At 38.5% G+C, this 14,074-nt stretch overlaps 1 protein-coding gene across 4 annotated transcripts in view; it reads left to right on the plus strand.

Annotated features, from left to right (window-relative positions):
• Positions 1-14,074, plus strand: part of RBL2 (RB transcriptional corepressor like 2) — a 51,249-nt gene that overhangs the window by 28,483 nt on the left and 8,692 nt on the right. For all 4 annotated transcript variants that reach the window (XR_004619274.1, XM_019808744.2, XM_034639623.1 and 1 more), the window contains 10 exons: positions 1,099-1,236; positions 2,355-2,519; positions 3,261-3,372; positions 6,179-6,448; positions 6,623-6,903; positions 6,994-7,170; positions 10,429-10,500; positions 11,143-11,248; positions 12,079-12,284; positions 12,876-13,040. Coding sequence is in view for 3 of the 4 variants with exons in the window: in XM_019808744.2 (XP_019664303.2) it covers positions 1,099-1,236; positions 2,355-2,519; positions 3,261-3,372; positions 6,179-6,448; positions 6,623-6,903; positions 6,994-7,170; positions 10,429-10,500; positions 11,143-11,248; positions 12,079-12,284; positions 12,876-13,040 (1,692 nt within the window). In the remaining variant the exon portion in view is untranslated. The remainder of the gene's footprint in view (positions 1-1,098; positions 1,237-2,354; positions 2,520-3,260; positions 3,373-6,178; positions 6,449-6,622; positions 6,904-6,993; positions 7,171-10,428; positions 10,501-11,142; positions 11,249-12,078; positions 12,285-12,875; positions 13,041-14,074) is intronic.

The following is a 14,074-nucleotide window of genomic DNA, read 5'->3' on the forward strand; positions in this document are numbered from 1 at the left end:
TTCTAGGTATAATCATACAATATTTGTTCTTTTGTGTCTCGCATATTTCACTTGGCATGATGTATTCAAGGTTCATCCATTTTTAGCATGTGTTAGAATCTCCTTCCTTTTCAAGGCTGAATAGTATTCAGAATATTATTCATAATCAACAATATATAATAGTTTGCCAAGTTTTTTTTTGTCAAGTTGTAGGAGTTCTTTATGTATTCTGGATATTAATCCCTTATATATGATTCGCAAATATTTTCTTCCATTCTTTGGGTTGTCTCTTTACTTCATTGATAATGTCCTTTGATAGACAAAAGCTTTTAATTTTGACAAAGCCAATTTATTTTTTTCTCCTGTTGCCTATGTTTTTGTTGTCTAAGTAACTTTTTAATTCAAAAATAGTAAATGTTTATGTACAGATTTGGAAAATTAATAACCAAAAAAAAGTGTAGGGGGAATGTGATTATGTCGCCTGAGAGAAGTATGTACCCTTGTGGCCCATGACCATCTAGCCAGTCCCCTGCCTTCCAGCCATCTTTTTCTGACAGTGTCCTCTTAACTGTAAATACTGTTTTGTAACCTCTTTCCAAACATTATTATCGCCCTAAGTAGTAGGGTGTATGTATGTTTTTGTTAGGGATATAATTTTTTATCAGCTGTATTTCACAATATGTAAGATTTTCGCAAGTTCTTATACATTCTTTTAGTATGTGTTTGCTAAAACATGGGCTTATTTATTAAGCTAAGAAAAGTTCTGTAATGGGGCGCCTGGGTGGCGCAGCGGTTGGGTGTCTGCCTTCGGCTCAGGGCGTGATCCCGGCGTTGTGGGATCGAGCCCCACGTCGGGCTCCTCTGCTGTGAGCCTGCTGCTTCCTCTCCCACTCCCCCTGCTTGTGTTCCCTCTCTCGCTGGCTGTCTCTGTCTCTGTCAAATAAATAAATTAAAAAATCTTAAAAAAAAAAAAAAAGTTCTGTAAGAAAGTAAGCACATACTTCTCACTAACTCACAAAGTAAGACTTCCTTTGATATTTTTATTTAACTTTACTGGGTAGCAAATGTCTTTCTTAGAGTAGGCTAATGTTTCTAAATGTTAATAACTTTGTTTTATAGGGCATTCTGGAACAAGATGCATTCCATAGATCGCTTTTGGCCTGCTGCCTTGAGGTCGTCACTTTTTCTTATAAGCCTCCTGGGAATTTTCCATTTATTACTGAAATATTTGATGTGCCACTTTATCATTTTTATAAGGTATTTTTAAAAATCTGATACTGATGAGGAAATTGTAGATGTGACCAACTTCCTGTTGTTAGCTAGCTACTTCATTTTGCTACCTAAGTACATCTCTTTTTAATTATATATTTAGTAATTTTTACTCTCTCTGGGGAGAGGAAATAGAAGAGTCTTAAGAACTATTTAAATTCCTCTAAGATAGTATAAAGACCTATTTGGGGTAAGAGCTTCATTTGATTCTTCCTTTTATCTGCTATAGGCTTTTAGAGTACTTTCATTTTATTGGCTAAGAAGCCTTTAAAAAAAAGTAGCAAACAAATCAGTAGCTAATCTTATATAGCAACCTTTTTAAATTTTTTATTTTCATCAATTAATTAAGTGGGCTCTACACCCAGTGCAGAGCCCAATGCCTGCCCTGAGATCAAGACCTGAGCTTAAATCAAGAGACAGGTGCTTATCTGACTGAGCCACTCAGGTGCCCCAACTTTTCTTTATTTTATGGAAATAACACTGAAAAGTGTCTTTCAGAAGAAAAAAATTCTCTTTTACATGTTATGTAGAAATGCAGAGTGATGGCATTTATTTGGTAATTCTGTCTTGATATCGATTTAGTGTATGGGTTTATCTTAATTCTAATACAGTAGTCAAAATCAATTTTTTTAGTGGCATGGATTGAATGTTTAGAATTTTTATTTATTTACTTATTTATGTATTTATTATTATTTTAAGTAATCTGTACACCCAATGTGGGGCTCGAACTCACAATCCCAAGATTGAGTCAGATGCTCTACTAACTGAGCCAGCCAGGTGCCCCTGGAGTTTTTAAATGTGAAATTTTAAGAGTAATATTTTTCAGCCTTAATAGAAAAGGCATCTTTTTTCTTTGAAAAATGTTTAAAATATGCCATTATACAAAATATTTCCTATAATTCCTACATGAATTTTGAATAATTATTTATAAAGACAGTGAAAGGAAGACCAGCTGTTTCAAAATGGTACTATTATTTAGATTTGCAACTTTTGATGAATTATCTCTTGTATCTATAAATATGTAAAAAAACAAAATTTACCCATTTTCACACTTAAGTTTGTGGTGACAAAAATAATTATTAAACCAGGGCATTTTTAAATTTCAGGTGATAGAAGTATTCATTAGAGCGGAAGATGGTCTTTGTAGAGAGGTGGTAAAACACCTTAACCAGATTGAAGAACAGATCTTGGATCATTTGGCATGGAAACCAGAGTCTCCACTCTGGGACAGGATTCGAGACAATGAAAACAGAGTTCCTACTTGCGAAGAGGTTTGTGAAGATACCTTATCATCTTTCTGTAACAAAAGTACATCAGTATTTAGTCTGTTTATATTCTTGTTTCACAGAGAGCAGTTAAACTTAGTGTCTTCATTATGGGAAATGGGAGGGTGGCAATTGGGTTTAATATGGTACAATCACCCCTGTATCTAAGAAAAAACCCCTAAGTCTATGAGTCAGAAATAATGTGTGATTGCTTCAAGGTTTCAGTGCCAGAGTAAGAATTCAGTGTTCTCTCTTAATTTTCTAGTGAAGTTTCTGTACATTAGAATGGTTGGTATTCTAATTCTCTAAATCAGTAATGAAGACTGATTCATATTAGTATTTAGCTGTTAGCTTTGAATTTTTTAAGCCTCTTTTTTTCAACTTCAGTATGAAAATGGAAAAGACAGCCGATTTTATTTAGGGTGAATAACTGGTGAGCCAAATTTTCTTTTGCCTTAGATTGTGACTGTATTTCTACTGAAAATGTCTTTTTTTTTTTTTTCCTAAAGATTTATTTATTTATTTATCCAACAGAGATAGAGACAACCAGCGAGAGAGGGAACACAAGCAGGGGGAGTGGGAGAGGAAGAAGCAGGCTCATAGCGGAGGAGCCTGATGTGGGGCTCGATCACACAACGCTGGGATCACACCCTGAGCCGAAGGCAGACGCTTAACCGCTGTGCCACCCAGGCGCCCCTGAAAATGTCTTTTTGAATAATGACACTGTGTGTATATCATTCTTTATAGGTTATGCCACCTCAGAATCTGGAAAGAGCAGATGATATTTGTATTGCTGGCTCTCCTTTGACTCCCAGAAGGGTGAGTGAAGTTCGTGCTGATACTGGAGGACTTGGAAGAAGTAAGTTTAAAATACTAGGGGAAATATTTGGGAACCTAATATCTGGGAATTGAAATTCTATCTAAAACTACAAGTGAAGTTAATAGAGTTTATATAGAATAACTATTTCATGCGTTATAGTACCACAAAGATCACTTAAAAGTAATGCTTTTGAAGAATATTTAAGAACAAAGGAGGATGCATGTAATAACACATAACTCTAAAAAGGAAATGCTATATATTAATGTGATTCTTATATTTGAAGTGTGTTTATATACAAGCATATAGAAGGGCTGAAATGGGAAAACCAAACTATTAAGAACAATTATGACTGGATGATAGAATTCCAGATGCTTTCTGTGAATTTTTTAAGATGAATATGTGTTACTTTTAAAATCAGAAGAGGGGCACCTGGGTGGCTCAGTTGGTTGAACGTCTGACTCTTGACTTCACCTCAGGTCATGATCTTGGGGTTGTGAAACTGAGCCCCGAGTTGGGCTCCATGCTTGGCACAGAGTCTGCTTGAGTTTCTCTTCTTCTGTCCCTCCCCCATCTCATGTGTGCGCCCTCTTGCTCTCTCAAATAAATAAATTTTTTTTTAAGATTTTATTTATTTATTTGAGAGAGAAAGAGAGAGTGCACAGGGGCAGAGGGAGTGGGAGAAGCAGACTCCCCTGCTGAGCAGGGAGCCTGAAGTGGGGCTCGACCCCAGGACCCTAGGATCATGACTTGAGCCAAAGGCAGATGCCCAACCAACTGAGCCACCCAGGTGCCCCAAATAAATAAATCTTTTTAAAAAAAATTTAAAAAATCAGGAAAAACAGGAAAGCTTCTTAAAGATAGAGCTGTATGATGCAGTTAGGTATAGACAAGCAGGTGAGTTAAAAGTACTGAATGGCCAGAGCGAGTTCAGGTTTGACTCCTGTCAGTTGAGCTGTGCTATATACTGGTTAATATGACAGCAGCGCTGGCCTAAGAAATACAGAAAAGAGAAGTTTCGCTATTCATCTGGTTATATTTAGGCAGCTTTTTAAAAAAAGTATTCTCTGTGCCCATCATGGGGCTCGAACACAGAACCCCAAGATCAAGAGTTGCATGCCGTATGGGCTGAGTCAGCCAGGCACCCCATCAGGCAGCGCTTTGTAACATCTTCCAGGTGCAAGGTTTAAGTTTACATAGTTGAGACAAAACTGCTTTTTAAAAGCAATTCTGTAAATTCAGAGAGTTCTAAATCCTTGGATGCCATTAGAAGGATATTGTTGTTTCTAGATCAACCTTTTAATGTAATTGATGAGCACTGGCTACAGACGAAAGATCTGTTTTAAAATCAGGAATCACTTTATGTCAGTGCATACTCAATAAACATGGATGATCTGTATGATAACTTCTTCATTTTTGGGAAGAGGAATCATAATGGCTTAACTATTTTTCTGCTTTTATCCACCTCAGACCCACAGATCTGACAGCTGGTCTTCCTCAGTCCTGTTTCTGTAGAGTTTTTCCTCCCTAGTCTGTGGATTAGGACTTGACTTTAAACTTCATTTTCTTTGTACTTACCACTTTTCCAATTTCGAGGTCTCTTAATGCTCTACAAGATAGTTACCATGATGCATTCTTTCCGACTGCAGCTTTGTTCCAAATACGAATCTAGTGAGTTTATTGGCTTTTGTACCATTGAGAAATTGACATATTAAGCTATAGTCTGTCAGGATTACTCCTGTCAGTCCCCTTATGACCTCCCTACATACATTTTTAAATTTAAAAAAACCTGATGTGCTGTTGGACATAGAAGAAGGAAAGGAATGCTGCTTGAAAATTCAGCCACTTGGGGCACCTGGGTGGTTCAGTGGGTTAAGCATCTGCCTTTGGCTCAGGTCACGATCCCAGGGTCCTGATTCTCTTTATCCCTCTGCCTGCCGCTCCCCCTGCTTCTGTGCTCAATCTCTCTTTCTGTCAAATAAATAAAATCTTAAAAAAAAAAAAATTCAGCCACTGATGTGAATATTTCACAACAGACTGTGCCATGAGGGTTATGGAGTTTGTTTCTATTTAGGATGATGATGAAGTTTTGGAAATAGTGGTGATGGTTGCACAGTATTGGGAATGGAATTAATGCCACTGAATTGTACACATAAAAATAGTTAAAATGGCAAATTACATGTTATGTATTTATATTAAAGAAACTACTAATGTAATATACCAAAAACCATTGAATTGTACAATTTAAGTGATTAAAATGCATGTGATTTGTATCTCAATAAAATTGTTTAAAAATATAATAAAAGCTTAATTGAGTCCAAAACACATATATTCATTCTTGCTGAAGAACATTATTTTTAGTAATTTTCTGTATGTGGAAAAAGACAAAGATGAAGACTGATAAACTGGGGGGAAATGCATCCAGATGATATCATAGTAATATCAAGTCCCCTTGTTGAGTAGTGGCTTTACGGTGAAATCACATCATACATGAGTGTTAGGTAGAAATTGAATATGGTCAAAAGTATCATAGGAAAGTAGAATAATTCTTTAAATTGCCCGTAAGTCATCAAGGTTCTGTAGCAGTGGAGGGCAGAGTTTGGTTTGATTTAGCAGAAGCTGGAATAAAGTGTAGGGAGCATTGTGAAACAGAGAAAAATTCCTGCGTTCAAATTTTGCTCTTAATAGTGTCTGGTTGAATTTTCATTAGCTGAATGTAGCTATGGTATAGCCCCTGTAATTATGAAGTATTTCAGACACTGATTAGTTTTGAACTTAAGAGCTTGGATGGAAGTTAGATCTGAGTTTTCAAGTTAAACTGTTTTTTGTGGGTTTTTTTTGACCCTAGGCATAACATCTCCGGCCACATTATATGATAGATACAGCTCCCCCACAGCCAGCTCTACCAGAAGACGGCTATTTGTTGAGAATGATAGCCCCTCTGATGCAGGGACACCCGGGCGCCTTCCCCCACAACCCCTAGTCAATGCTGTCCCTGTGCAGAATGTATCTGGGGATGCTGTTTCTGTCACGCCAGTTCCTGGACAGACTTTGGTCACCATGGCAACAGCCACTGTCACAGCCAACAATGGACAAACAGTGACCATTCCTGTGCAAGGTAAGGAAGACAGAGTGGGATATTGAGTTCTTTCTTGGTGGCATTTATTGAAAAGTCACCTGAGATTTGGCTGCAATGACAATATAAGACTGGAGGGGGGAAGGAGGGGAGATATTGGAAACCCATGCTTGGAGAACCTTTCATCATCCTCATTTTCTCCCTAACAAACTGTAGGTATTGCGAATGAAAATGGAGGGATAACATTCTTCCCAGTCCAGGTCAATGTTGGAGGGCAGACACAAGCTGTGACTGGCTCCATCCAGCCCCTGAGTGCTCAGGCCCTGGCTGGAAGTTTGAGCTCTCAACAGGTGACAGGAACAACCTTGCAAGTCCCTGGTCAGGTGGCCATTCAACAGATTTCCCCAGGTGGACACCAGCAGAAACAAGGCCCACCTTTAACCAGCAGCAGTATTAGACCTAGGAAGACCAGCTCTTTATCACTTTTCTTTAGAAAGGTAATTTTTCATGTGCCCTTACCAGAGCAGAAGCTTGGGAATGTAAGTGTTAGGTAAACAAAGTTTGAAATGTTTTTGTTTATCTACCAGGTTTACCACTTGGCAGGTGTCCGTCTTCGGGATCTTTGTGCTAAACTGGATATTTCAGATGAACTGAGGAAAAAAATCTGGACCTGTTTTGAATTCTCCATAATTCAGTGTCCTGAACTTATGATGGACAGACATCTGGACCAGTTGTTGATGTGTGCCATTTATGTGATGGCAAAGGTGAGTACCATGTGGAATATAAAAGGAAAAAGTAAAGATGCTACTTCTTACTCTCAGAACACTTTTAACAGTTTTACTGAGATATAATTCACTCCATTCATTCATTCATTTTTAAGTAGGCCCCACACCCAGCGTCGAGCCCAATTCGGGGCTTGAACTCACGACCCTGAGATCAAGACCTGAGCTGAGATCAAGAGTTGGGACACTTAACCAAGTGAGCCACCCAGGCACCCCTTAATTCACTCATTTAAAATGTACAACCCCGTGCATTTTAGTACATTTACAGATACCATCACAACAGTAAATTTTAGAACGTAATATTCCATCGTATGAATATATATTTTGTTTATCCATCAGTTGATGGTCATCTGGGTATTTTCACTTTTTGGCTATTATGAATAATGCTGTAGTGAACATTTGTGTACAGGTTTTTGTATGGACATGTTTTCATTTCTCTTTGGTATGTACCTAAAAGTGGATTGCTAGCTAGGTCATCTGCTGTGTTAACCATTTGAGGAACTGCCAGACTATTATTCCAAAGTCCCTGCACCATTTTGTATTTCTACCAGCAGTATATGAAGGTCCTCATTTTTCCACCTTTTCATCGGCACTTTTTAAAGATTTTTATTTATTTGTCAGAGAGAGAGAGTGCACAAGGGCAGGCAGAGGGAGAAGCAGGCTCCCCACTGAGCAAGGAGCCTGATGCAGGGCTCGATCCCAGGACCTGATCATGGCCTGAGCCAAAGGCAGATGCTTAGCAGACTGAGCCACACAGGTGGCTCTCATCAGCACTTTTTGATATCAGACATTGTTTTCGTTTTTTCTTTTCTATTTCTTATTATAGTCATCCCTGTGCGTTTGATTGATACATTATGGTGGTTTTGACACATATTCCCCTAATGACTGATGATGTTGCGTGTTTTTTGTGCTTATTGGCTGTTATTTGAGTTCTTGATTCTGGGCATCCCAGTCATTTGCTTTTTGGTCATTTGTAGATCTTCTTTGGTGAAATACTGGTTTAAATCCTTTGCCCATTTTTGATTTGGATTGTTTGTGCTTTTTTGCAATTGAGCTGTAATTCTTACCAAATACTTGCAAGTATTTCTTCTCATTCTGTGTTTTTTTGCACTTACTTGATAGTGTTATTTGAACCATATGGTTTTTAGTTTTGATTAAGACCATTTTTTCTTTGTTGCTTATACTTTTGCTGTCATATCTCATAATACATTGCCAAATCCAAGGTCATGAATATTTCTGTTTTCTTCTAAGAGTTTTATAGTTTTCTTACATTTTTAGGTCTTTGATCCATTTTGAGTAATTTTTATACATGGTAGGAGTCCAACTTTATTCCTTCACATGGGGCTATCCAGTTGTTTTTATTGTGTAGTGAGAACATTTAGGATCAACTCTTAGCAACTTCCAAGTATATAATATGGTATTGTTAACTGTAGTCACCATGCTAGATATTAGAGCCCTAGAACATACTCAGCTGCAAGTTTGTACTCCCTGACCAACATCTCCCCACTTTCCCTACCCTGACATATGCATCTTAACGGTATCAAAATCAGCTTCAGATTTATACTGACTTTAATTCCAGTGAGATAAAGAAGTGTGCTATGTAGCTGTTTCCTTTTAATCTTCTGAGGTGTACTGGGATACATATTACATCCTTAAGTGTTATAAATCCAACAATTGCATTGTTAGTTTATAATTCTGACTTTTAAAGCTGAGAAGAAATATATGTAATGTATAGATTTTGTCATATAATCTTATCATTTGATTCTCTTTATTGGTTCCTGTGGTTTTGAGTTGTCATCTGGAGTCATTTCCTTAGCCCAACACAGCTTTCCTCCTCCTGTGTTTTTGGCAAATATATAACATTTCTGTATGTTTTAGGCCCAATAATACATTATATAATGTATTGTTTTATACAATGGCTTTTTAAGTCTGTTAAGGAGAAATATGCATTTCATGCTGGCTTTATAGTTACATAATTATCTTTACCAGTGCTCATTTTTTTATGTGTATGTGAATTACTGAGGTCACTTGCTTTTAGTTTGAAGAACTTTTAGTATTTCTAAGATTGGTCTGTTATCAGCAAACTCGGTTTTTATTTTGTATTTTTCATTTTTGAAAGATAACTTTGTTGGACACTGAATTCTTAGTTTTTTCACTTTGAGCACTTTGAATATGTTGTTCTACCACCTCTTAGTGTCTATAGTTTCTGATGAGAAGTTGCCTGTTATTTTATTGGGCTTCTGTTGATGTTTTCAAGATTTTCTCCCTTCCTTTGGCTTTCAGCATTTTTATTATATGTCTGGGTATGGATCTCTTTGCATGTATCCTATACTTGGAATTCTTAGAACTTCCTGGATGTATGGGTTACTATTTTTAAATAAATTTGGGAAGCTTTTAGCCTTTATCATTTTTCTCTGCTTCTCTCTTTGTGTGCTGAATGATGTTCACAGCTCTCTAAAGTTCTGTTTTTTGTTTTTTTTTAAGATTTTATTTATTTATTCGACAGAGAGAGAGACAGCCAGGGAGAGAGGGAACACAAGCAAGGGGAGTGGGAGAGGAAGAAGCAGGCTCTCAGCAGAGGAGCCTGACGTGGGGCTCGATCCCAGAGCTCTGGGATCATGCCCTGAGCCAAAGGCAGACGCTTAACGACTGCGCCACCCAGGCGCCCCTCTCTAAAGCTCTGTTAACTTTTCTTCATTCCTTTTTCTGTGTTCTTCAGGTTCCACAGTCTATCCCAAGTTGGCTAATCTTTTTCTTTGCCAGTTCAGATCTGTTTTGTCCTTCTGGTGAATTTTTCATTTGTTAACTGTGCTTCTTTATTCCAGGTCTGTGTTCGGATACCACTTACTCCCTCTTGTTACTGAATATTAGGTTTTCTTGAATAGACAGTACATTTTGTATGCCCTTAGGACCATTTCCAGAGACTTGAAATGGCTGTTTATATGATTTTCACCAGTTTCACTGGAGAGTAGGTTCACACCGCTCTTCAAAATTTTTGCAATCGGGGCACCTGCGTAGCTCAGTTGTTAAGCGGCTGCCTTCGGCTCAGGGCGTGATCCCGGCATTCCGGGATCGAGTCCCACATCGGGCTCCTCCGCTGGGAGCCTTCTTCCTCCTCTCCCACTCCCCTGCTGTGTTCCCTCTCTCGCTGGCTGTCTGCCACATAAATAAATAAAATCTTAAAAAAAAATTTTTTTTTGCAATCAATTTCTGTCTCAGAATACTCTTATTCTTTGCCAGGTGACAAAAGAAGACAAGTCCTTCCAGAATATTATGCGTTGTTATAGGACTCAGCCACAGGCCCGGAGCCAGGTAACTACATTTTCTCTCAGGGCTGAAAATAAAGCTTAAAATCTTTGATAAATATAGAAAACTAACCACAGTTGATTCTGGGGACTTTTCTCCAGGATAAAAAAGAACTTTTAATATTCTTTAATCACTGACAGCTTCACATCTTGATTAGTTTTAAGTCCTTTTTTCTCCAAAAGGTGATGAGATGAAATATTTGATTCCTTTTTAATTTGGATAATCACAAGATAGATGTCAATTTAGGAAGAAGTTTGGTTTGTCACCTTTCAGGCTGGTTTAGAAAACAATACTGTACATTTAACCAAGACATTATATGAAAATTTAAAACATTTTATCTTTAATACTATTATCTCAAGGGGTAGGTATGCAAGATCTTTGTACTTAGAATAACTTGATTTTATGGTTGGGTGCTCGTACTGCCCTTTGTATTATAGGCCATACTTGGAATTTGAAGCCAGACAGGCCCCAGTGTAAATCCTGGCTCTGTTATTTAACAGATATATGACCTTGGCTGCATATATTAACCTCTCTGAGGACAACTACTCTTACTACATGGAGCCATTGTGAGAATTTAATAGCATGTCAAGGCCCTATAGTCCAAGATGTGCTCAATAAATCTGTCCCCTTCTCATCGTCTCTCTAAAGGTATATAGAAGTGTTTTGATAAAAGGGAAAAGGAAAAGAAGAAATTCTGGCAGCAGTGATAGCAGAAGCCATCAGAATTCTCCAACAGAACTCAACAAAGACAGAAGTAAGTGTTTACGAGCTTTATGAACACTTACAAAGCAAAATTAGGAGCTTCTCACTTTTTAGGCCTAAAGACTAAGGATTACTAAATGAAATTACAACTATATTAAAATATTAGCAAAAAATTTGTTGGAACAATAAACAGAATCCTAAATTTAGTGGCAAAGTTGTTTGTCCTTCCTCCCATAGCTTTGAGGCACATTGTGCATAGCAGTTTTCTCTAGGGAAATTAGAGAAGGTTTCAGGCAGGAATTTGTTGGCCTGAGTTCCAGAAAAGCCTGGCATGCCGACTGAAGCCATGCTATGGAACTACCACTGCTAATTATTGACTTGCGTCACTTAATGCAGGTCACAGGTCCTAGAAAATTCGGTGTAATTTATTAGTGAAAACTACTGAGTAGGCCTCTGCAACATTCATGGCAGGGGGTAGAGTTAATACTTAGGAGTATCTGTGCTTTGCTCCCTGGGATGAAGAGCAGAGTGCTCATCTGCTGCCATTAAACAAGTACAGCAGGTAGCTGTATTGCCTTTCTCTTACAGATTTTATTTTTTTATTTATTTATTTTTTATTTTTTATTTTTTTAAAGATTTTATTTAGTTGACAGAGACAGCCAGCGAGAGAGGGAGCACAAGCAGGGGGAGTGGGAGAGGAAGAAGCAGGCTCCTAGCGGAGGAGCCTGATGTGGGGCTCGATCCCACAACGCTGGGATCACGCCCTGAGCCGAAGGCAGACGCTCAACGACTGCGCCACCCAGGCGCCCCACAGATTTTTTTTTAAAAACAGTCTGCGCTTGCAGTCCTTCTGTGTAACACCCTCTGTTCTGCCTGCCGCAGCCAGCAGAGACTCCAGTCCTGTCATGAGGTCAAGCAGCACCTTGCCGGTTCCCCAGCCCAGCAGCGCCCCGCCCACACCCACTCGCCTCACGGGTGCCAACAGTGACATGGAAGAGGAGGAGAGGGGCGACCTCATTCAGTTCTACAACAATATTTACATAAAGCAAATTAAAACATTTGCCATGAAGTACTCACAGGCAAACGTGGTAAGTTTGACAGGGATTATTTCGTACTTTCTTCACTTGTGAGGGAGGAGAAGTAACTTAGGTTGAACTGCCCTCTGTGTCAACTAGTCTTAGAAATCATTCTTTTGTTAAATAAAACTGCGGAAATCTCTGAGATAATACGCCTAACCAACAGAATTTCTTTTTACTGTGAAGCATTAAACAAGATGATATTGAATTCCCTACAAATTACTGTAATACGAGAGAGTGCATGCATTCACATTGTCCAAAACTTACCAGTTAGAGTAACCTTCCAAGTTACTTAACCTCTCTCTGCCTCTTTTCTCTTCATATATAAAATGGGAATAGGAGTAGACCCCAGCTTATAGGGTTCCTATGGGAATTAAATGCCATAATGTATTAAAAATGCTTAAAACAGCGACTGACACAAAATAAGCACTTAAAGGTTATTTGTAGGGTTTTCTTTAAGTGTCACTGTGGGTGCGAATACATTGCTGTTTACTATTCAAAAAGCTGCTGGCTTATTCTACCTCTCCACTCTTTCAATAAAATAAATACCTGGTTAGAAATTCCGTTCCCTTTCTTAGGAATATGGATTCTTTTTTTAAACAGACGGATGCTCCTCCACTCTCCCCCTATCCGTTTGTGAGGACGGGCTCTCCTCGCCGAATACAGCTGTCTCAGAATCACCCTGTCTACATTTCTCCACACAAAAATGAAACAATGCTTTCTCCTCGAGAAAAGATTTTCTACTACTTCAGCAACAGTCCTTCAAAGGTGAGCCTAACATAAAACTTGACCTTTATTAACCTAGAATGGCTAGGATTTGGGAATTGGGGTTCGTGGGAAATGCTTAGTACTCACATGAGTGATGGGAACTACCAGGGAAAAGTGACCAGTAAGTCCCAGTGGAGCAAAAAACAGGGTATTGGGGGGAGGACTTTAAGGCTGGAAATAAAGGATTTAGATTTATAGTTCTCTCTGCTATAAATCTGGAGTTTTATGGTTTTTACTTCATTTAAAATGCAAATTTTTGTGAGAAAATTTGGATTTCTGATTATGGAGTGTCTGTTTCTGGGACAGGTAGTGTCTCTGTCCTTTGGATTCTTTGTCTATGGGGAGAAATGGACATTTTGTACAGTGCAGTGTGATAATCCGATTTAGTACCCATTTGTGTGGCAGCGTCTGCCTCCGTCTGTGATGGGGAGGGAAACTTCCATCAGGCCTTAATGGAAGAAGAGTTAGCAAGATGCCTGGTGTGGAAGGAAGGGGTATCCAGGAAGCACCAGAAAAGGAAAGAAGACAATGTCCTTGAGGCAGTAAGGCTAGATCACGGGGAATCATGTGCCGTGTTTAGGAGTACAACTCAATCCTAAAGCGCCTTCCGTGATGCTTGTATTCATAAAGCTTGCTTCAAAGAGAGAGAAACACACATAAAAAATGACCTAGATTCTTCAGAAAAAAAACAAAAAACCAACGTCGGGATCATGAGGCAAGGGTAGATGGGGGAGGGTACTGTTCTAGAGTGAAGGGGACTAAAGAGACATGACACGCAAATGCAGTGCATGATCTTTGATTGGATCCTGCACAGAAAAGCACAGCTATCAAGGACATTTTTGGGACAGATGGGAAAATTTAATGTGGACTTCAGTGTTAAAATTTATCTTTACATTTGTTAAATTCCATTGGTATTGATGATAGTCCTGGACTATGTAGGAGAGTATGTTTAAAGTATTCCGAGGTACAGTGTCCCCAGTGTGAGCAACTGTCAAATGGTTCAACTATAAAAAGAAAATTATAGAGAGAGAACA

Source organism: Ailuropoda melanoleuca, chromosome 12 (genome assembly GCF_002007445.2).
Source record: "Ailuropoda melanoleuca isolate Jingjing chromosome 12, ASM200744v2, whole genome shotgun sequence".
In the NCBI taxonomy this organism is placed as follows: domain Eukaryota; kingdom Metazoa; phylum Chordata; class Mammalia; order Carnivora; family Ursidae; genus Ailuropoda; species Ailuropoda melanoleuca.